This window comes from Mizuhopecten yessoensis, unplaced genomic scaffold (assembly GCF_002113885.1).
Source record: "Mizuhopecten yessoensis strain PY_sf001 unplaced genomic scaffold, ASM211388v2 scaffold716095, whole genome shotgun sequence".
Taxonomy (NCBI): Eukaryota; Metazoa; Mollusca; class Bivalvia; order Pectinida; family Pectinidae; genus Mizuhopecten; species Mizuhopecten yessoensis.
This window is the reverse complement of record NW_018479945.1, coordinates 46,577-72,485: the sequence shown is the minus strand read 5'-3', so window position 1 is coordinate 72,485 and position 25,909 is coordinate 46,577. Positions and strand designations below refer to the sequence as shown.

The following is a 25,909-nucleotide window of genomic DNA, read 5'->3' as shown; positions in this document are numbered from 1 at the left end:
ACTTTAGAGATCAAGACAATTTAAATTTAAAAGACGGACAGTTATTAGAAAACTATTTAGGGGTTAATTTATAGTCAAAATAAACTAATACATTGAACACGTCCAGTTATGACGTGTATATGACGAAGTTTACTGTCGGCGTATTAATGACGTGTAGAGGAACGAGACTGTAACGGGACTACAGCGAAAGTTAATATTTCAACTGAAAATTTAATTTAAGCTCGCTGGTAGCATCGATCACCCCAGATATAGCTTCACCAAACATTCTCTTTTAGAGACATTATCATACGTAAGTCCCAAATTTATAGAATCCTTCGTTTGGCTATTTTGATAGGTCGTGGATTGTTGGCATTCTGTACATCCTGGAGACATCCATAATGTTAGGTCTTGTACATTCTTAAGGGGTTAACAGCTTCGACTACTTAAGTCATGAACAACCATACCTGATCTAATCATGAACATCAATACCTGATCTAATCATGAACATCAATACCTGATCTAATGATGAACATCAATACCTGATCTAATCATGAACATCAATACCTGATTTAGTGATAAACATCAATACCTGATCTAGTGATGAACATCAATACCTGATCTAGTGATGAACATCAATACCTGATCTAGTGACGAACATCAATACCTGATCTAATGATGAACATCAATACCTGATCTAGTGATGAACATCAATGCCTGATCTAGTGATGAATATCAATGCCTGATCTAGTGATGAACATCAATAATTGATCTAGTGATGAACACCAATACCTAATCTAGGGATGAACACCAATACCTAATCTAGTGATGAACATCAATGCCTGGTCTAGTGATCAACATCAATGCCTGATCTAGTGATCAACATCAATGCCTGATCTAGTGATCAACATCAATGCCTGTATGACAGGTGTATTTAACTGTTAATGGACACGTGTATCTACGTCACCGTGACATGACACGGTTATTTCACTGTTAATGGACACGTGTACCTACGTCACTGTGTCATGACACGGGTATTTCACTGTTAATGGACACGTGTACCTACGTCACTGTGACATGACACGTGTATGTCACGGTTAATGGACACGTGTACCTACGTCACTGTGACATGACACGGGTAGTTCACTGTTAATGGACACGTGTACCTAAATCAATGTGACATGACACGTATATTTCACTGTTAATGGACCCGTGCACCTACGTCACTGTGACATGACACGTGTATGTCACTGTTAATGGACACGTGTACCTACGTCACTGTGACATGACACGTGTATGTCACTGTTAATGGACACGTGTACCTACGTCACTGTGCCATGACACGGGTAGTTCACTGTTAATGGACACTTGTACTTACGTCACTGTGACATGACACGGGTATTTTACTGTTAATGGACGTACACTTGTACTTACGTCACTGTGACATGACACGGGTATTTCACTGTTAATGGACACGTGTACCTACGTCACTGTGACATGACACGTGTATGTCACTGTTAATGGACACGTGTACCTACATCACTGTGACATGACACGGGTATTTCACTCTTAATGGACGTACACTTGTACTTACGTCCCTGTGACATGACACGGGTATTTTACTGTTAATGGACACGTGTACCTACATTACTGTGACATGACACGTGTATTTCACTGTTAATGGACAATTGTACCTACGTCACTGTGACATGACACGGGTATTTCACTGTTAATGGACACGTGTACCTACGTCACTGTGACATGACACGGGTATTTCACTGTTAATGGACACGTGTACCTACGTCACTGTGACATGACACGGGTATTTCACTGTTAATGGACACGTGTACTTACGTCACTGTGACATGACACGGGTATTTCACTGTTAATGGACGTACACTTGTACTTACGTCACTGTGACATGACACGGGTATTTTACTGTTTTATGGACACGTGTACCTACGTCACTGTGTCATGACACGGGTATTTCACTGTTAATGGACACTTGTACTTACGTCACTGTGACATGACACGGGTATTTCACTGTTAATGGACGTACACTTGTACTTACGTCCCTGTGACATGACACGGGTATTTTACTGTTTATGGACATGTGTATCTATGTCACTGTGATATGACACGGGTATTTCACTGTTAATGGACACGTGTACCTACGTCACCGTGACATGACAGGTGTATGCCATTGTTAATGGACACGTGTACCTACGTCACTCTGACATGACACGTGTATTTCACTGTTCTGTAATGGACACTTGTACTTAAATCAATGTGACTAGACACGTGTATTTCACTGTTAATGGACACGTGTACCTACGTCACTGTATGACAGGTGTATTTAACTGTTAATGGACACGTGTATCTTCGTCACCGTGACATGACACGGTTATTTCACTGGTAATGGACACGTGTACCTACGACACTGTGTCATGACACGGGTATTTAACTGTTAATGGACACGTGTACTTACATCAATGTGACTAGACACGTGTATGTCACTGTAAATGGACACGTGTACCTACGACACTGTGCCATGACACGTGTATGTCACGGTTAATGGACACGTGTACCTACGTCACTGTGACATGACACGTGTATGTCACTGTTAATGGACACGTGTACCTACGTCACTGTGACATGACACGTGTATGTCACTGTTAATGGACACGTGTACCTACGTCACTGTGACATGACACGTGTATGTCACTGTTAATGGACACGTGTACCTACGACACTGTGACATGACAGGTGTATGCCATTGTTAATGGACACGTGTACCTACATCACTGTGACATGACACGGGTATTTCACTGTTAATGGACGTACACTTGTACTTACGTCACTGTGACATGACACGGGTATTTTACTGTTTTATGGACACGTGTACCTACGTCACTGTGTCATAACACGGGTATTTCACTGTTAATGGATACTTGTACTTACGTCACTGTGACATGACACGGGTATTTCACTGTTAATGGACACGTGTACCTACATCATTGTGACATGACACGGGTATTTCACTGTTAATGGACGTACACTTGTACTTACGTCCCTGTGATATGACACGGGTATTTTACTGTTTATGGACATGTGTATCTACGTCACTGTGATATGACACGGGTATTTCACTGTTAATGGACACGTGTACCTACGTCACTGTGACATGACAAGTGTATTTCACTGTTAATGGGCACGTGCACATACGTCACTGTACCATGACACGGGCATGTCACTGTAAATGGACAGGTCTATTTACTATTTCTTGCCATTGACACGTTTGTTAAAGTACTTGTAACAGGATTGGGTCGGTCGTAATGAATTCCTTTGTCAACGATACAGCAGATTCTTGACACTGAATTAATTAGAATGAAGTCCTACAATGGTTAACCTGCCTTGTTTTAAATCAACGACATTGCTATTACGATATGTAGAGTTTGTCCTCCTGTTGACTGCCTACCAGTCCAGATACGGCACTATAAGGCTAGTTAGTGACGGGACCACGTTCACATCCCAAACATATCATATTGTAAGCTATGCAATTTACTTGCAGCGAGTGTATTGATGATCTGTAAAAACGTGGCAATGTTTGCACCCGATAATTGAGAGGGGTGTTTTATTCACCATTAGGTCGAGTTATGTTCGTGTTTGTCAATGTTTGCGCATGGCCGTCTCGCAGACCTGGGTAAACACCACGGACGCTATCTCTCACAGCTCGCGTGACATCGCTAACAGATTCTTTTCGCACGCAAGGAAAAGAACTGCTTTTTACCGTTTTTGGTGACTTATATAATTAACGCTACATGAAAAGCGATCCATTTTCTGTGATCGTATCAGTTAGGCCCTATCTAAAGACCTAGACGGATCACGGAATGACATGCTTGTCACGGATTACGGAAGGGCAAGCTTGTCACGTAGGCTACAGATCCGGGTGTAGATTCGATCTCAAACAGACAAAGCTTAACAAACCTCCATCATGTTAATACAATCGATCCTATAATAGGGACGACATGTCTTAGCTATCAGAGCGTACGAGTATACACGTCTAAGCAATCAGAGCGTGCAAGTAGACGTGTCTTAGCTATCAGAGCGTACGAGTTAAAGCGTCTTAGCTATCAAAATCAAACTATTCAAGTTTCATTAACTTCTCTCTTCATCTCTGTAGTTAACTGATGTATTTATGTGCATGTAAGAATCAATTAATAATATTTGATTTGTATTTTGACTACACTGTATATTTTTGTAACTCTTCAATTTGGAGGAAATAAAGAAATAATAATAATCAGAGCGTACGAGCTAAAGCGTCTTAGCTTTAAGAGCTTACAAGTAGACGCGACTTAGCTATCAAGGCGTACGAGAAGAGGCGACTTGGCTATCAGAGCGTACGAGAAGACGCGTCTTAGCTATGAATGCATTACTCGAACGGTCCCAACACAGAAATTTGTTGAGTACAGTAAATGGAAAATTTGTCTTTTCATATATGACAAGTTGAATGGTATTTTTGTGGCCCTTCCCGTATTGTATCAATAACTGCTTGAATTGGTAAACACTTTGAATAAAAATATTAAAAAGCCATATTACATGAAAAGTTTGAGAACCACCTTTATCTATCATCGATGGAATATGATGTGAGAGCACTGGTTATCATTGTTAGAGATTGGCTTTCATTGACTTTGCCTAATCCCACATATATTTTTTTTTGGATGAAAGATCTAAACAATCAAAGAAAATGAAATAAGAGATATCAGAATATGTGGATAGGTGTCTTAGTTATGGGAGGGTCTGAGTAGGCGTGTCTTAGTTATCAGAGCGTCTGATCATAGGTGTCTAAGTAACATTTATCAGAGCGTCTGATCAGGCGTGTCTTAGTTATAAGAGCGTCTGGTAAGGCATGTCTTAATTATTTGAGCGTCGATCAGACATGTCTTAGTTATGAGAGCGTCGGATCAGGCGTGTCTTTTCTATAAGAGCGTCTGATAAGGCGTGTCTTAGTTATCATATCATCTGATTAGACGTGTCTTAGTTATTAGAGCGTCTGCTTATGCATGCCTTAGTTATTAGAGCATCTGATTAGACGTGTCTTAGTTATTAGAGCGTCTGATTATGCATGCCTTAAATATTAGAGCGTCTGATTATGCATGTCTTAGTTATAAGGGCGTCTGATTAGACGTGTCTTAGGTACCAAAGCGTCTGATTAGACGTGTTTTAGGTACCAAAGCGTCTGAACACACATGTCTTTCAACAACAGTTACTGTTTGTAGCGAGTGTGCTATCTCCTGCCTCAGTAACCCGGCTGAAAGAATTCTGATACTTACACATTTTTACTTACATTCTATCATTTAAAAATTTAACGACATTTAGCGAGGCATCTACTATATGAAGGTGTAAATACTCCCCGCATATATGTGATATGTACAGTGTCTATATATGGACGTGATTTCGGTAGTGTTATTGTCTCGTTACATCCCATTGTAGCTAGGATTACCGCCATACTGCCTAAACATTTTAAACAAAATTATTAGTCATTGTCTGCTTTTGTTCAGCTTTGTCTGAGAAAATAGGTTTCAAATACCAGCACACTCCAGCTGTATGGTTTAGACGTCCAGAGCTTATCACAGTAAATATATGTCAATCTGACGTCGTCTGATCTTAAAAAGAGTACGTTAATTATTACACTTACTTTATTTAACAAACAAAAAACGAAATAAGTTCTTTCAATTTTTGCCGGCCCGATGGAAGCGAGCAGTTGGTCTTAATATGGTACCCTGGGAAAAAAACACCTAAAGTTCGGTCAGGTGACCCTCAACATTTAGCTCCCTCATCACTATTTTTGTAAATTGAGATGAGGGGGCTCAAAGACTCTCGCACATCTATGACCAAGTATTAAACAAAGCGAAGCTGAATCGAGTCATTTCGGTACATATGTAACAACTATTGTACATACGCTCACAGCGTAGCCGAATCGACATCAATTTTGTGGACCACTCATACACATTTTACACCTTTTACTGGTCATTTGTCTGATGAAGGTTCAGTGTACATATTGTATTAGTCATCGAAACTTCACGTAGAAAATCTTATTGGTTGTGTTTACAATGTACCAACCTGAGGAAGAAAATGTTTAAAACACATTGTACCTATTGAAATCAGATCGAACCCCAGCCGTCTTTGTGAAACTTGAGTGCACTATCCACCGTCCTTAAAATGACTTGGGATTTGATTCCCTTGCCAATCGCCTCAGATATATCCTTTCCCCTTAGATCTCCCACGTCATAGAACATCGATTTTGTTGTGAACGTTTTATATCAAATCGGTTAAAACAGTTACACTTCCCTTCTCTTCTGGTTTAATTAGAGCAAATGTTGAAACTTAAAGATTTTCAATAAATGAATTAAAAAAAACGTGCGTGAGTTACGGTGAAAGAGGCGCTTTAATTTACGACAACACAGCTTCGGTGTGGTGGTACTGAAACTTAGACCTGGTGAGATAGTTGGTAGGGTGTCTTGTCGGTAGTAACTTCGGAATGGACTAAAATGTTCCAATTAGCGGATGTTTATCGGAAGTCATTTAAATCGCGCATCAAGACAATGATGCATTGTTTTATTAATTATAAAATGCCAATTGAGCATAATAACAGTGTTTTAAGATATTTCGTTGCCACAGAAACGACAATAGAAATAATGTAACTGAAAGTACACAGGGACGGTTAGAAATGTTAAGTACCCTCGCTATAACATGTCTCTATATCTGGCATAATATTAGGGTAAAGTACATATGACACTCAGCTCAAGTGGCTAATACACCTCTGTAGAACGTGCATGATGGAGTCTCACACCCACCCATCTCAGGTGTCTGATAGCACGTGTATAGCGGGGTCACAGAGCATGTGTATGACGGGATCACATACACCATACATGGTATGTACCCTACATGACAGTACAGTATATCAGCCCGGAATAAAAATACATTTGACATGTTTGACAAGCATATATATGATTTATTAAATAATATATATACTTGCCATACATGACTAGCCCACGACAATGCCGTTTAACACCACACCATGTAACACCGGATCGTGTAACACCGCACCATGTAACACCACACCATGTAACACCAAATACCATGTAACACTGCACCGTGTAACATCAAATACCGTGTAACACCACAACGTGTAACACCGCACCGTCTAACACCGCATCAAGTAACACCGCACCGTGTAACACCACACCGTGTAACATCAAATACCGTGTAACACCACACCGTGTAACATCAAATACCGTGTAATACCACAACGTGTAACACCGCACTGTTTAACACCACACCGTGTAACACCACAACGTGTAACACCGCATCGTTTAACACCACACCGTGTAACACTGCACTGTGTAACACCGCACCGTGTAACACCGCTTCATGTAACACCAAATACCGTGTAACACTGCACCGTGTAACACCGCACCGTGTAACACCGCTTCATGTAACACCCTGTCATGTAACACCGCATCGTTTAACACCACACCGTGTAACACTGCACCGTGTAACACCGCACCGTGTAACACCGCTTCATGTAACACCAAATACCGTGTAACACTGCACCGTGTAACAACACAACGGGTACACCACGCCATGTAACACCACGTCATGTAACACCGCATCGTGTAACACCACAACATGTAACACTACACAGTGTAACACCACGCCATGTAACACCACGCCATGTAACACCGCAACATGTAACACCGCATCGTGTAACACCACGCCATGTAACACCGCATCGTGTAACACCACAACATGTAACACCACAACATGTAACACTACACAGTGTAACACCACAACATGTAACACCGCGCCATGTAACACCACGCCATGTAACACCGCAACATGTAACACCACAACATGTAACACCGCAACATGTAACACCGCATCGTGTAACACCACAACATGTAACACCGCATCGTGTAACACCACAACATGTAACACCGCAACATGTAACACCACGCCATGTACATTGCAACACCGTATCGTGTAATACTACGCTGTAACACCACTCCGTGTAATACCACAAATTGTTAGACCCCAACAAGTAACACAACATCGTGTAACACCACGCCATCTACGTCTACACTATAAACATGCACAATGGCTACTTCAAGGTGTAAATGGATGACATCACGTAGTGTAACGTTTCTGAAGGAAAGGTTCATATCTCGGCAAAATACAAACAGGTCGGGTAATATTTGATACCGGAAGGATCACCTGTAATTAGCCTACTTTACAACAATGCACATGATCACAAGTGACAACTAATGCGGGCCCCCTACAGTAGCAGGGGTTTCTTGAGAACAAAATTGATAATTTACATTTAAGTTATCAGTAAAGTCAACAAACAGTCCCATTGCGATGAGTTCAGATATTTTTAATCAATGAGGACTTAATTACAAATGCACGACCACATGCACGACCACACTGTTCTACTACACGCGGTTTATTAACGCGTGGTCCGTTCCGCATTACATATAGCTCGGTATACTATTTTGAAGCTCGGTCATATTATCAGTTGTCGGTAAATTCCGCAAACAAACAGATAATTCGGTAGTGATGTTGTCACACGAACGCATCCAAATAAAGACGAGTGAGATTGATTCGTATATGATATATACGTCTGAGATAGACGCGCGTATCCCAGCGGGAACACCGTATCCCCAGTCATACCAATCCTACTTCCAGTTGGAAATGCATATTTTGTTTTTGTATTTGATAAATGGCAATAGTATTTCGTCCCCTGTGCCGTATAACTCCGGTCTGCCAAGGCCGCGTGCGGATTTCACGTCACCGCGAGAATGATCATCCTTTTTGTCATTGACAATTTCGATACAAGGGGTCGCTCCAGATTTATTTGGTAGTCACGCGCATATATCAGTCAACTGATGCGTCCGGAAAAGACAGTTCTATTGTCGGTGTGATAAATTTTGATATACATACAAGGATAACTGAAGTGTTTCTGCGTAATTTCAATGTCATCCCGGTATTTTGCTCAGTATCTGTATCGAACAGAATACCTTAAATTGTACGATGTCTACTAGAAGTAACAAAATAGTACCAAAAAAAAAACCACAAACCTATGACTGTACATACAGGTATCACAATAAATATAGATATTTAAAATTTAATATATAACGGTATAGATATCGAGGCAATGCGTTACCTTTGTCCATTGGCTAGTCTGATCATCTGTTTTTGCGCTACGTTTGTCCCATTGGCTGGCTAGTCTTATCATCTGTTAATGCGCTACCTTTGTCCCATTGGCTAGTTTGTGCATCTGTTTTTGCGCTACCTGTCGCCCCATTGGCTAGTCTGAGCATCTGTTAATGACCTACATATCGCCCATTTATAGTTTGAGCATTTGCTAATGCGCTACATTTCGCCCCAATTGCTGGTCTGAGCATCTGTTAATGAGCTCGCCCTACCGACTAGTCTGAGCATTTGTTAATGCGCTACATTGAGCCCCATTTGCTAGTCTGAGCATCTGCTAATGAAATCGACCCATTAGCTAGTTTGAGCATCTGTTTTTGCGCTACCTTTCGCCCCATTTGCTAGTCAGAGCATCTGTCAATGCGCTACATTTTGTACCTTTCACCCCATTGGCCGTAACCGCCTCCTTGCTGACCTCACGCCTCTACGTCATGTCTTGACCCTTCGATTAGTTTAAGAATGCTATTAGATGAACGCACTGAACTTTTTCACAAAAGTAAAACACCCCAATAATTGATTTCTAGTGATAATTGTGAACTCGATAAAGGCAGTACGGAGATACATTAATAATTAAATGTGTTCTCTAATCCCGACGTTGTTTTGATTGTTTGTGGCCTTACAAGACGAAAACAGTCATGCTGCTTTGCCCTTGTTTTACACTTTTATGTTGTACACACAACCGATCTTTGTTCATTATGTAGTCGGATGATAAATATAGACGTTAATTTCGCCGACGATTTGGCAGAGTCTCGACCTCGGAACAGAAACCAACCGATCTGCAAGTGCTAGGTCGGTAGTACCGACACTATGTGGGCACAACATATCCAACAGATTAGCAAGGTGTCGGAATATACAGCCCTCATTTTAGTATATTTTTTTTAGAAATAGGTAACATCATTTTGCTGGATTTGACCTGATGTCGGCATTCTCATGGGTTGGATAAGAAGAGTTCCACTGTAGACGACACTAGTCATGCAATATTGTGTGTATTCCTAGACTGTTTTCAGAGTCAGAGTGTGAACTCCTGTCTGTAGGTGACAATGTCTACACAAGTCTAGTGTCAGTTACACGACACTCCGTTAGGTTTCGTGAACGGTCTTTGTGTTTAGAGAGCTACAAGTAAGTAATACAGGTCCTAGTTTCATGCACAAAACCAAGGTTCAACCGTTTTAGTTCTCGATCTGAGATCCTTCTTTCAAAAATGTGTAAAACGCCATGGAAAATAATCTAGCGTTGATTATAAGGTTCAAGCTCGTGGCCGTACACAAGACTCTTTCCACGGCACGTGAAACACTAGGTGTAGCATGTTACTCATCCCGTGAAGGAGATGGCCTTTCACACGAACCAAATTCACTTTCTCCCCTTTAAATTCACTAGCTTTGAGATGATGTTAGTATTTCAAAGGCAACTGTAACTTATAATTGCTACGGTAATCGCGGTTTTACCAATACGTAGACAGCGAGTGTTTCGCTTAACGTAATAAACAGTTTGTATGGCGTATAAACCTGTATTGAGGAGAGACACTTTTTTTTCTGTGGATAAATTTGTTAAAATAAATAGATTTCGCCAGGAAAGACAATTCATCTATCAATACCCCTGTTTTTATATATCATGCAACGAACGTGTTCGTGGGGAGCTGGAGAGTGAGGTAACTCAGGAATAGAAATAACTGACAATTATAAAAAAAGCCAGAATTGTTTTAGCGACGTCAATTAAATTCTCTCTACATTTTCTGCAGGGCCGATACCTTGACGTGGCTCAGGTTTTAAATTGAGTTTTGTCTTTTGGCTTCAAAATAGCCATCCCAAATGTCCGTTAGTGAGGGGAGCGCCATGATATTGGGCAGTGTTTAGGTCTAGGGCGGTAAAGCTGAATCTCATGGCAACGATAAAAGCGTGAAAATTAAACCAATAAAACTATTTGAAGGGGTACATGGATATAATCTAATGCCTAAATGTATGAAAGGATATTTTTGCTGTGTGAAAGTGTACGTCAAAACAAAGAAATGTGAAACAGTACCAGAATTAGTATCTCTTTCACAATCCATAACAGAAACAAACCCTGTTCAGCTACATTGTATCTCTCTACCAGAACTGACAGCGTGAAAACTCCGGCGTTTGTAAATACTGACAGTGTGAAAACACAGGCGTTTATAAATACTGACAGCGTGAAAACTCCAGCGTTTATAAATACTGACAGCGTGAAAACTCCGGCGTTTATAAATACTGACAGTGTGAAAAGTCCGGCGTTTGTAAATACTGACAGCGTGAAAACACCGGCGTTTGTGAAAACTGACAGTGTGAAAAACTCCTGTGTTTTCAAATGGAGACAGAGAGAATGCATATTCCNACAGCGTGAAAACACCGGCGTTTGTAAATACTGACAGTGTGAAAACACAGGCGTTTATAAATACTGACAGCGTGAAAACACCGGCGTTTGTAAATACTGACAGTGTGAAAACTCCGGCGTTTGTAAATACTGACAGTGTGAAAACTCCGGCGTTTGTAAATACTGACAGCGTGAAAACTCCGGCGTTTNCCCCCCCTTCCCTCCCTCCCTTTACGCTTGTAATTGTAAAGCTTTAATCCCCAGGAGCTTGCACTTCCGGTGTGCTATTCCGTATAATTGATGTCGAGGGAGGTATACTTCCGGTGTTACATTCAATATAATTGCACCCATGCTTTTTCTCGTTAAAAAGACTGCGAGTTCAGGATTAGACTTTTTCATGAATATTATTTTTTTATTTCAAAATCAATCAACCTCTATGTTATGCAATCACTTCACTATTGAGCAGTGCCTTTGCAATATATTCCCTATTGTTGCTGATGGTGACAATCAATACCTACCTGAGCTGGTTAGCGCGCCCCAGATACATAGGGTCGTGTGGCGACACGCGATCTGGACGAGAACAAGTATTGAAAAGAGTTATTGTGTTGTGTTGGTAAAAAACCTAGACGATAACTAGTAGTGCCCAACTGAAGTTTGTTTATAGGTGTATCGTCACGGAGGGACTAGTACACGTGTTATACTGGAGTATTGCACGTGCTATGCCGGTTTCGCTTCCGCTAAAAATCCTTATTAGGGTTTTCTCTTTAAGTGTATTTTTTCATAGGAAAAAGTTAAATTTCGGCTTCGGAACGTTCGATGTACTTAAAGGCATGCGATAAGTCCCAAGCACTGGTGGTACATGTATCTGAACAACTCATTAAAATATGTCCCCGTGAAGCCACTGTAGATATGTTTTCATGGCTTTGAATACAATGTATATACTGTACTAAAAGCATGTAGATCACCTTGTTAATCTGACTTGAGAGGTACTTGATGGTATTATCATGTCTCCGTTATATTTCTCTTGCACCGATTAAACGTCTAAATATTTAATGCAAACATATTTGCTTCCAACACTTAAAAACCCGATATGAAGGTCCAATATAAACATTTTATAATAAACAACGTAGGGCGCTGCCAGTCGTGGCGGTAGTATGTCGTGTTGGGGGACCATCAGGGCAGCGGTCTGCACCACGTCACATTACATGCAGTTTGAGGGAGTTTAACCTACACATTCGTGTATAGTTTCATAGAACATGGTAAATAATGCTGACGCTTGACATAAATACTGTGTTTCTAACACTGTCCATGGGGATTATAAATTGCAACTCCGGGAAGCTAAACTCAATATTGTCTGACATAAGAATTGATAGAAATAAATATTTACAAATTACAGTCGTTTTTGATCAATCTGGCAGTCCCAAAGGGAGGATACAATTTCACAAGAATGAGGCGACTGTTACTTTTGATGGATAACATATCCTTGCCCCTGGGGAGTTGAGTGGGGTCTCCGCCCCACAGAGGGGCCAGTGAGCACGCGAACAACGGGCTCGAATTTGAGGAATAGTCGAAGTATTTTGTCCATGTGATTCCCACTGTGGAAACCTAACCACAAGCAACGGGTACTCTCGTACCTTCAAACTAGGTAACAGGGTCTACGCGCATGCCGTCAAAATAGGTAACAGTGTATAACGTCATACCGTAACAATGGGTAACACAGTATAAACTCATACCGTAACAATGGGTAACATAGTATAAACTCATTCTGTCACAATGGGTAACACAGTGTAAACTCATACCGTAACAATGGGTAACATAGTATTAACTCATTCTGTCACAATGGGTAACAGAGTATAAACTCATTCTGTCACAACGGGTAACAGAGTTTTAACTAATACCGTTACAATGGGTAACAGTGTATAAACTTATACCGTCACAATGTGTATATTTGAGTGTGTGCCCCCAAATCGTCATAATACCCGTGTACCATTATCATACTGACCATGTCTAGTGTTGTATCCGGTACCGGTGTACCATTATCATACTGACCATGTCAAGTGTTGTATCCGGTACCGGTGTACCATTATCATACTGACCATGTCAAGTGTCGTATCCGGTACCCGTGTACCATTATCATACTGACAATGTCTAGTGTTGTATCCGGTTCCCGTGTACCATTAGCATACTGACCATGTCTAGTGTTGTATCCGGTAGCCGTGTACCATTATCATACTTTTAACTAATACCGTTACAATGGGTAACAGTGTATAAACTTATACCGTCACAATGTGTATATTTGAGTGTGTGCCCCCAAATCGTCATAATACCGGTGTACCATTATCATACTGACCATGTCAAGTGTCGTATCCGGTACCCGTGTACCATTATCATATTGACCATGTCTAGTGTTGCAACCGGTACCCGTGTACCATTATCATACTGACAATGTCTAGTGTTGTATCCGGTTCCCGTGTACCATTATCATACTGACCATGTCTAGTGTTGTATACGGTACCGGTTTACCATTATTATACTGACCATGTCTAGTGTTGTATCCGGTACCGGTGTACCATTATCATACTGACCATGTCAAGTGTCGTATCCGGTACCCGTGTACCATTATCATATTGACCATGTCTAGTGTTGCAACCGGTACCCGTGTACCATTATCATACTGACAATGGGTAACATAGTATTAACTCATTCTGTCACAATGGGTAACAGAGTATAAACCCATTCTGTCACAACGGGTAACAGAGTTTTAACTAATACCGTTACAATGGGTAACAGTGTATAAACTTATACCGTCACAATGTGTATATTTTAGTGTGTGCCCCCAAATCGTCATAATACCCGTGTACCATTATCATACTGACCATGTCTAGTGTTGTATCCTGTACCGGTGTAACATTATCATACTGACCATGTCTAGTGTTGTATCCTGTACCGGTGTAACATTATCATACTGACCATGTCTAGTGTTGTATCCGGTACCGGTTTACCATTATCATACTGACCATGTCTAGTGTTGTATACGGTACCGGTTTACCATTATTATACTGACCATGTCTAGTGTTGTATCCGGTACCGGTTTACCATTATTATACTGACCATGTCTAGTGTTGTATCCGGTACCGATGTACCATTATCATACTGACCATGTCTAGTGTTGTTATCGGTACCCGTGTACCATTATCATACTGACAATGGGTAACATAGTATTAACTCATTCTGTCACAATGGGTAACAGAGTATAAACTCATACCGTAACAATGGGTGACACAGTATAACCTCATACCGTAACAATGGATAACACAGTATAACCTCATACCGTAACAATGGGTGACACAGTATAACCTCATACCGTAACAATGGGTAACACATTATAAACTTATACCGTAACAATGGGTAACAGAGTATAAACTTATACCGTAACAATGGGTAACAGAGAATAAACTCATACCGTAACAATGGGTAACAGAGTATAAACTCATACCGTAACAATGGGTGACACAGTATAACCTCATACCGTAACAATGGGTAACACATTATAAACTTATACCGTAACAATGGGTAACAGAGTATAAACTCATGCCGTAACAATGGGTAACACAGTATAAACTCATACCGTAACAACGGGTAACAGATTATAAACTTGTACCGTAACAATGGGTAACAATGTATAAACTCATACCGTAACAATGGGTAACAGAGTATAAACTCATACCGTAACAATGGGTGACACAGTATAACCTCATACCGTAACAATGGGAAACACAGTATAACCTCATACCGTAACAATGGGTGACACAGTATAACCTCATACCGTAACAATGGGTGACACAGTATAACCTCATACCGTAACAATGGGTGACACAGTATAACCTCATACCGTAACAATGGGAAACACAGTATAACCTCATACCGTAACAATGGGTAACAATGTATAAACTCATACCGTAACAATGGGTAACACAGTATACCCTCATACCGTAACAATGGGTAACACAGTATAACCTCATACCGTAACAATGGGAAACACAGTATAACCTCATACCGTAACAATGGGAAACACAGTATAACCTCATACCGTAACAATGGGTAACACATTATAAACTTATACCGTAACAATGGGTAACAGAGTATAAACTCATGCCGTAACAATGGGTAACACAGTATAAACTCATACCGTAACAATGGGTAACAGATTATAAACTTGTACCGTAACAATGGGTAACAATGTATAAACTCAAACCGTAACAATAGGTAACACAGTATAACCTCATACCGTAACAATAGGTAACACAGTATAAACTCATACCATAACAATGGGTAACACAGTATAAACTTGTACCGTAACAATGGGTAACAGAGAATAAACTCATACCGTAACAATGGGAAACAGATTATAAACTTGTACAGTAACAATGGGTAACAATGTATAAACTCATACCATAACAATGGGTAACACAGTATAAACTAATACCGTAACAATGGCAAACAGATTATAAACTTGAACCGTAACAATGGGTAACAATGTATCCTCATACCGTAACAATAGGTAACACAGTATAAACTCATACAGTAACAATGGGTAACAGATTATAAACTCATACCGTAACAGTGGGTAACACAGTATAAACTCATACCATAACAATGGGTAACACAGTATAAACTAATACCGTAACAATGGCAAACAGATTATAAACTTGAACCGTAACAATGGGTAACAATGTATAAACTCATACCATAACAATGGGTAACACAGTATAACATCATACCGTAACAATGGGTAACACAGTATAACCTCATACTGTAGCAATAGGTAACACAGTATAAACTCATACCATAACAATGGGTAACACAGTATAACCTCATACCTTAACAATAGGTAACACAGTATAAACTCATTCCGTAACAATGGGTAACAGAGTATAAACTCATGCCGTAACAATGGGTAACACAGTATAACCTCATACTGTAGCAATAGGTAACACAGTATAAACTCATACAGTAACAATGGGTAACAGATTATAAACTCATACCGTAACAGTGGGTAACACAGTATAAACTCATACCATAACAATGGGTAACACAGTATAAACTAATACCGTAACAATGGCAAACAGATTATAAACTTGAACCGTAACAATGGGTAACAATGTATAAACTCATACCATAACAATGGGTAACACAGTATAACATCATACCGTAACAATGGGTAACACGGTATAACCTCATACCGTAACAATTGGTAACACATTATAAACTTATACCGTAACAATGGGTAACAGAGTATAAACTTATACCTTAACAATGGAATGGGTAACACAGTATAAACTTGTACCGTAACAATGGGTAACAATATATAAACTCAAACCGTAACAATAGGTAACACAGTATAAAATTATACCGTAACAATGGGTAACAGATTATAAACTCATACCGTAACAGTGGGTAACACAGTATAAACTCATACCATAACAATGGGTAACAGAGTATAAACTTATACCGTAACAATGGGGAACAATGTATAAACTCATACCGTAACAATGGGTAACACAGTATAAACTCGTTCTGTCACAATGGGTTACACAGTATAAACTTAAAACGTAAGAATGGGTAACAGAGTATAAACTTATACCTTAACAATGGGTAACAGTGTATAAACTTATACCGTAACAATGGGTAACACAGTATAAACTCATACCGTAACAATGGGTAACACAGTATAAACATATACCGTTACAATGGGTAACAGTGTATAAACTCATACCGTAACAATGGGTACATGTAACAGTGCATGTATAAACTTATATTTACATTTGGTGTGGCAAAGCCCTTCTATATTACTACTAACGTACTGCCAATAGCAGCTTCATCTTATGAGACTATAACTGAAGTTGGTCCTTGCACCTCCGAGCGACTTACAGTGTCACTACCGAACTTATCGGTATCTTCTGCTTTGATCCCGAACACCAGTTGCCTGTCTCAAGTGTCTGTGTGATCAACAAACAATTGTATGCCTGGATTTTTCACAAATTCAACCTTCTCCGGTTGCACGATCAACTTCAACAACATGCCGGACTTCAAATATAACTCTGACCTGATTACTGCAGACTTCCATTGAGTGCGTGCGCCGGATATAGGTCGCAATAAAATCGGAAAATGTTTTATGGCACTTGATTAGTTACTTAAAAAATGTTATTTGTTACTATGTATGAATCGAGAATATGATATACATATTAATTAAAAACAAATGAATTATTAAAGAAAGTTGCGGAGTCATTTCAATTGTGTATGGGAAATAGCGCGTGACGTCAGCTGTTATCTTTGTGCCGTTCTAGATATTGACCTGTCATGACGGTAATAAGCGGGAAATTTGAAATTCGGAAAAGGCATAAATTGTTTTTTGCGAATTCTCATTATGGAAACATAAATATAAGCAATAAACTGCATAGATAGCGCACCATTCAGTTTGTCTGTGACACATGTGGCAGTTATACCAGTTGGTCTGCCACATCTGTGCAGTTTATTGGTTAAATACCGTCACAATGTGTATATTTGAGTGTGTGCCCTCAAATCGTCATAATACATATATTTGAATATAAACCCTCATATTGTCACAAATATTTGAATGTGTACCCTCATACCTTCAATGGGATAACAGTTTAACAGAGTATGTACCCTTATACTATCGCAATTAATTATATTTTACGTTCATTCAATGTGTCCCGAAGAAACATCCACAGATATATATCTGTATAAGATCAATAGTGCCGTGGAAGTTGGAATTAAACATCACTGTGTAAACTCTGAAAACTACCTAAAGATATTCTAAAATAAAAGAAAGCATTCTGGATATGATTGACGAGTGTTTAAACAACCAAATTGTCTGGCGTGAAGATAAAGACACATTTGACCCTATGTGACAATCACCTATGTTACATAGGTGATTGTCACATAGGGTCAAATGTGTCTTTATAAACTATAAAGTGTAGTGTGATTCCCAATGCGGAAACCTTACCACTACAAAATAGAAGTGTAACAATGACATAATCTGGACAGTAACAATGACAACCTTTACAAGGTCATATATGGAAAAAGTAGCTATATGGCAGCGAAAACTGTCGAACTCGGAAAAAGTGTGTTTTTGGAGGAAACTAAGTTTATGTCTACGGAAGAAGAATACATTTTCCATGCATATAGGAGGTTTTAAAAAAAAATCCGTATTTCCAAGGGTACTAATAACCAGTTGTTTGTACATAAACTAGAAATGTGGTTTTCGATTCAAGAAAGATAGGTGGGGTACATTTTTCGACATCGAGAACTTTCCACCCCTCTCGTATACATCATCTTTAGGTAGTGTCATTTTTACCGAAAATTGATCCAAACCCCCTAAAAAATATATATAATTTCTCTGAATACCTTAGTTTATTACCAAATATAGCTGTAACAAATGATCAGGTCCCTGTGGCAGGTAGGACACGGAATCAAAACCCGACCCTTGGGGACCTGGTGACTGTGTCACCGACCGAAAAGAGGTCACATCTCAATACCTGTGGATCTTCGTACACACACACACACACACAAACACACACATATTCTTCCATACATCACTGTGTGTATGCTTTCAATCATTATTATCTGACTTGTTCCCTACACTGTATAACTGTATACAGTCTGTTTTGTGGACCCGGACACGATGTTTAACCGACTTCATCCATTGCTCCTCCATACCGAGTGGGATAGACTAAATGTCGCTTAAGCCTCACACAAATGACTATTGCTCAAATAGGTGAATATTGATATCCCATACACACGACCATCGATCCTTTTACACTAACGAACCAATCATGCAGCGACAGCCAATATCAATATTAAAACCGATAATGTGTACCTGGGACTGGGTTTCCCGTACATATACATGTAGCCCATATACCTTAGGGCAAGCATGGAAGTCACTAGTTCATCGACTATTAAGTATGTAATACTGTCTTCCTAGTCACTAACTCACAAAGTAGTCATCAATTTCATACTATCTATAGGTTGCATCCAAAGCAATATTTTGGGTTATTTATTTCAACTTCCTAACGCTTAATTTCGAAATATCTCGCTTTCACTGCAGTGAATCTGTTAAGGAGTGGTCTTTTCAAGATTGTGGCCGTTACAAACATCAAAGGGTAGGTGTCCATTTCAAAGCTGAGCACGTGAACCGGAAAATGTGCAAAATTCAGTAGCCATTAAATGCTTCCAAACATACTTACAAACCAATCACAAAATTGACAATGCGATGATCTTACCAGCGAGGTGTAAAACGACGTTTAAATATGGTCCTTTCTTTTTGTATATGACTATTTTTGGAAGGTTTCCTTCCTCAGTCTAGACCCCTAATGGGAGCAGGGTACAACATATGGGTTATTTATAATTAAAACACAAAACATGTACTATTGGAAAAAACATAACCGTTTTGTGTATGTCAAGGATTGGTCTCTAAGATATTTTGATGGGTTTTGCAAAAATGCAAAAAAAGATTGTTCTCATGTTTAAGTTCAATATTTAGCTAAGTTGAAATAAATGCAGTGCCACAAAAGTTTCACAAAAAAACTATTTTGATAATGGTAAATTAAACTAAATATTTAAGGATACATGTACTATCATATCTGCCAACTTTGCTTTTTATCTTAATTTACTTATAAAACGTGACAATAATTGACATCTTTTAACTAGACTTAATGAGAAATTGGAATATTTTGATTTTCTAATTGTGAGCTTTCCGTTTCTCGATGGTAACTTCCAAGCTATACCATCTTATGGAGTATTCATATCACAATTCATTCGTTATTCTAGAGGCTCCTCACAGTCTTTGAAGACCATTGTACATTTTCAGGTTCTCGTTACTGCATGCCGTGCTCAGATCATGTTTAGAAACAACAGTTTTTCAGGTTTGATTGGAAACCTACCATATGCTGTCTGTAACGGCCGCCATCTTTAATAGACCACTCCTTAACAGATTCATGACAGTGGCTTTTGATCTTGCGGTTGACCGTTCGCCGAAGCGAGGAAGGTTATGTCTCCTGACCTTGACAAACCAAAGTCTTTAAAATTGGTAATCTTTGCATTCTGCATGACGTTTAGCTTTATATAGTTAGCGGTAAAGTCTGGTTCACTCGATGTCAGTATAATGTGACCGGTTGGAATGTTGTGCTGGGTGCCTTCGGGATGGTTTTTCATTGAGGTAACACTTTAAAGCTGTCATCATATCTGATATCATATCCCCCCGCCAAACAAAAACAAACACAAAAAAACAAACCAACCTTGTTTGTAATATTGTAATATCACTAGTTCATTGTCATCATGGTCTCTAGTTTATTAAGTATTGGACATTGTCATATTTAGTCCAATATTAATAAGTTTAGATGTTGCCTTCATAGTCGCTGGTTCACAAAGTAATGTATAATCATTGTCATGAAAGTGTGACACCTACTCTGTCACACGGTTCTATTGATTCTGCCGATCGATACTATAACGGTACACGGCGTTCACACCTTTATCGCTGACCCGTGAACATTAACTAGCTATATCATCACTAGTCGAAAATGATTATACCCTGAAGGATGCAACGTTAATATTTTAGCGTCTTTGTTGATGATGTTTTGATTGGTAATATGCTTTCGGGAAATATTTGATTGATCACTATAGCAAACCATATTAAACGGATAACCAGGGGAAATACTTCATTAAAACCAAACCGAAAAGCACATTAAGATAATGCTAAAAGTGGCTCGTTTAGTTGTGTGATCCACGAACTATCCATGTAGAGCCAAACAATGTGGCAACTATAACCCTAAATAAACTGACCAGGGGTAGACAACTCTACACGAGCTGGTCAGGAGTAAACAACTCTACACGAGCTGGTCAGGAGTAGACAACTCTACACGAGCTGGTCAGGGGTAGACAACTCTACATAAACCGACCAGGGATAAACAATTCTACACAACCTGGTAAGGGGTAGACAAATTAAAGTAAACCGATTAGGGGTAGACCACGCTATATAACCGACCAGGTGTAACACAGCTCTACACGAGCTGGTCAGGAGTAGACAACTCTACACGAGCTGGTCAGGGGTAGACAACTCTACACGAGCTGGTCAGGGGTAGACAACTCTACACGAGCTGGTCAGGAGTAGACAACTCTACACGAGCTGGTCAGGAGTAGACAACACAACACGAGCTGGTCAGGGGTAGACAACTCTACACGAGCTGGTCAGGAGTAGACAACTCAACACGAGCGCTGGTCAGGGGTAGACAACTCTACACGACCTGGTCAGGAGTAGACAACTCAACACGAGCTGGTCAGGAGTAGACAACTCAACACGAGCTGGTCAGGGGTAGACAACTTTACATCGGGACAAGGTCGATTTCGCACCAGTTCTAACTGGATAACAGAGCTGATTAAGCTAGTTTAGTAGAACGATTAGAATAACTAACTCTGCTATTTGTTTTAACTTATATAATGTAGATGGATGTAAATGACACCCAGAACACATTATAAAGATAATGTGGACCGCTTGGTATTAAGGGTTGCTATATGTTAGTAGATATCACTATTTCGAACAACAAAACTTTTAATCCATTCATTATCAATTTATCATACAGAGATATTTCATCTCGATCACTATACGATGATGTTTGTACACAATAACAATTCAAAAATAAAAACACATATTGCTGTGTTAAAATCCTATTCTATTAATGGCAATAACAAAACCATAATATTTTATAGGATTTATAAACGGAGAAGCAATAGCGTAACGTTGCTATACAATTTTGTCACCGAGAAACTTTTGTATATATTATTACAGTTCTAAGGAAACATATCACATTTTCCGTACAAAAAGTTGTGCCTAGGAATATGTATAAGGTTTATAAGTATATAGTTAATCTCTCTAATACAAAGATTTTTAAATTTCTTAGGTAACAAAGATGTGCACATATTAGTTTCATAGGAAAATGTATAATGTGTTTATATGATAATTATAGTAAAGTCCTTAGATAGGGAGATGTATACATTTCTTAGGAAACTGTGTGGTGTTTTTTTTTATAAAATAAGGTCCTTACATAAAAAGATGTACAAAATATTTTGGAAACTATGTGTTTTTATAAAATAAAGTTCCTAGATGCAAAGATTTTTTTTAGAAAACTGTTAAACTTATATTTGTGTACTGTAGTTATTAGGAAAATGGATTTTGCACAGAGTATAATGCTTGGAAAATAATATAAAAAAAATGTACATAATGTATTTTCGCTAGGACAAAATATTGTATTTTTGTACATAATGTAGTTTCGCTAGGACAAAATATTGTATTTTTGTACATCATGTATTTTTTGGAAAACTATATAATATTTTTGTACATAATACATATAATACATTTTTTAAGAAACTATAACATGAATATTTTTTGCGTAGAAAAATATTTAAAAGTGATAATATTATAATGTGTATACAATTTCTGTTTTCTGTAGATAATGCACTTCGAAAGTAAATATGTTTTGTATAATTAAAATGATAATAAATCATGTTTATGAAGGCATTACAGATCTAAGGATAACACATTATTTAACGTTATGTACAAGTCTTCAGTGTAAGATTTCATTGGATATAATGATCATATTATATACATATACGTATTAAACATATGCTTGTAGTTTAAAGAAAATTACATATATTTTTATATGTACTTTTCCACACAAACCTTAAAGAAACAGACTCACATTTCGGTTTACTCTATTGTTTTAATTAAGGGAATATCCTTGTTTTTTGTACTTAATCCTATTTAAAGTAAAAATCGTGTTTGTAAGGGCACAGTAGTTGTAATGAACATCCATCGTGTTGATTATGTTTGGTACAGAGAACTATACACATATGTTGTTGTTTGTGTGTGATATAACTATAACTATTAGAAAATTATATCATGTTGTTTATGTAATGTTCAGATGAATATATAAAAAATTATATCATGAAGTTTTACACAATAAATATAGATCTACGCAATAAAATTACAGTAATGTCAATATATCACGTCCTTTTTCACAATATAATTCAAAGGAAATATAAAATCTAACTGTTTTAATACAATGAATGTCAGAGGAAAATACATCTAATTGTTTTTACACCATTCTTAAGTTATATTATGTCGTGTCGTTATCGATATGACTCCAAGGTTGTGCTGTATTTTTTCAGTTAACGGAAGAATAAAAATATTACGAAGGTACAACATTTAACCACAAGAAAAAATTGTAAACAAATACCAGTATATGACTGATACATCATGGCGACGTGAACTCGGCGGTAAATATACATAAGAAGAATTTCGTAATACCTGGTTTGATCGCCTTACCAGACACGACCGTTATATCATGTTTATACGGAATAGGTCGATAACAACATCACATGTACAGTCAATAGATATTGAATAAAACGGTTTTCTTTTCTCCGAATAAAAACACTATTTTGTCTCAATCCTTTTTGACACGAAACATGAAAATGTCCATATATCTGACTAAAACACATGAATACCTTACTGAACTGTATAAACAATGGATATATAACAGCGCTACGTTTTAAATTCTCTTTAAATATGTCATCCAAAACGAAGAAACCTGATATTGAAATGTAAGTTGATTTTCGGGAAAGTTTTACTGAACTCTTCTATCAACTGATAACATTTAACAATTTCAGACGTAATAAACATGACGTTTTCTGTTGGTGTAGCTACACCACACTGATTTGAACTGTAACACAACAGAAAACAGAATTAAACAATGATCAAAACCTGAACCACTTTCATACTCCATGTAGAAATCCAGGGATTGACTGAAATGTAAGGACAGAAAAAGGCGTGTATAAAAAATAAAGATTTCCACAGACGATGAGGGTTTCCTCATCACAGAAAATATTACTTACGTTGCCCACTAGATCGCCTGATAATATTTTCCAGGAAAGTATTTTGTGGGGCCACAAGGCCCCGTCTAGCCCCGGGCATGTCGGGTGGGGTTGATCCTCCTACCCACACAAAACTGAATCGCTAAGTCACAGAATCAGCATCCTCCCCAGGTGTGACCGCTAGCCTAACACGGCCTACCTGTAACACTATTTCACTGTAACATCCTAACAGTCATCACCAAAACCAAATTCATGGACTCTCCATCTTGACTGGACACCACTGTGCTACAATTCCTGTCTCCAGGTAAAAGCGTTTGGAAACCGACTTAATTATTAATAATCTTATTTCTCCGTTTGCGCATGTCTGTTACAGGTAATTATGTCTACCTGCCAGAAATTGTTTCATGTCGCTAATTTACGACAAGACTGAAGCTATGATGCGCTCGTCACCATGACGACACCGTGACACTCGGCCATTAACGATTCATCGTAGTCACTAGCTCAAAAAGCTATGTTTTCATAAATTATTCGCCATTTCGACACTAAATGGTTATCGCTGCTAGTCAGTTTCGCGTCAATTCCAAGTCGGAAACTTTGGAATGACGTTTCGGTAAGGGGAGAGTAATTCGTACAGTCCTAGAGAAATTGTATGGAGTAAATTGAAGGTATATATTAAGAGAAAAACACTATTAGCAGTTGGTAGCAGCGGGAAATATTTTTTCTATAGCGTGTATTGATTTTCGTCACAATAGTATATACTGAATAATTGATATGGAACCACTTAAGTTAACGTTATCGGAGGGCCGCCCAGGCATCACTCGCTGGTCGATAGCATGTCATTGAGTTTTTACAGAGCGACCAGTGATGTCTCCCTACACACCGTTGTCACCGCCCCGACCTCGACTCAGCACCCAAACTAAAACGCCAGATCTACAGCATCCCAGACCAGCACTCTAGCGCATAGCCTACATCAAAGGCTATCGATCGGAACTCTTCAGTATCGCGAGTGGAGAAAGAGGAAGTACTGCCGAGTTACGTTAATAACGTATAAACACACATAAACACAGGTATAGTGTTTTATTTGACAATTATCGAACGCGCAAACTCAGAAATGTGTTTAGGTACTAGCCAAGCAGGTGTTGTAAAAGGGTGGGCGACAGGTGTCACGATACAGGTAAATGGACTCTGATACCACCGCAGCAACCTAGCTGGCAGTCTATTGTTATCTTCAATCAGATTCATAGATTACTTTATACACAATGTACGTATTAAACATGTCGCAACGTTTCAAGAGTGACTGTTTCTTTTGTCAAGCTGATTGGTTGTTATTTTAAGCGACAGTGACTGTTATTAGGGCTTGATAGTATAGCTACTTTCATTTTCATGA

General features: G+C 38.8%; 1 protein-coding gene across 1 annotated transcript in view; it reads right to left on the bottom strand.

Moving 5' to 3' along the window:
- Nucleotides 1–24,869, bottom strand: part of LOC110441678 (potassium voltage-gated channel subfamily H member 1-like) — an 82,765-nt gene extending 57,896 nt beyond the window's left edge. Inside the window, exon 1 of the mRNA XM_021484887.1 lies at nt 24,544–24,869. Coding sequence (XP_021340562.1) covers nt 24,544–24,622 — 79 coding nt within the window. The 5' untranslated portion in view covers nt 24,623–24,869. The remainder of the gene's footprint in view (nt 1–24,543) is intronic.
- Nucleotides 24,870–25,909: the final 1,040 nt, after the last annotated feature.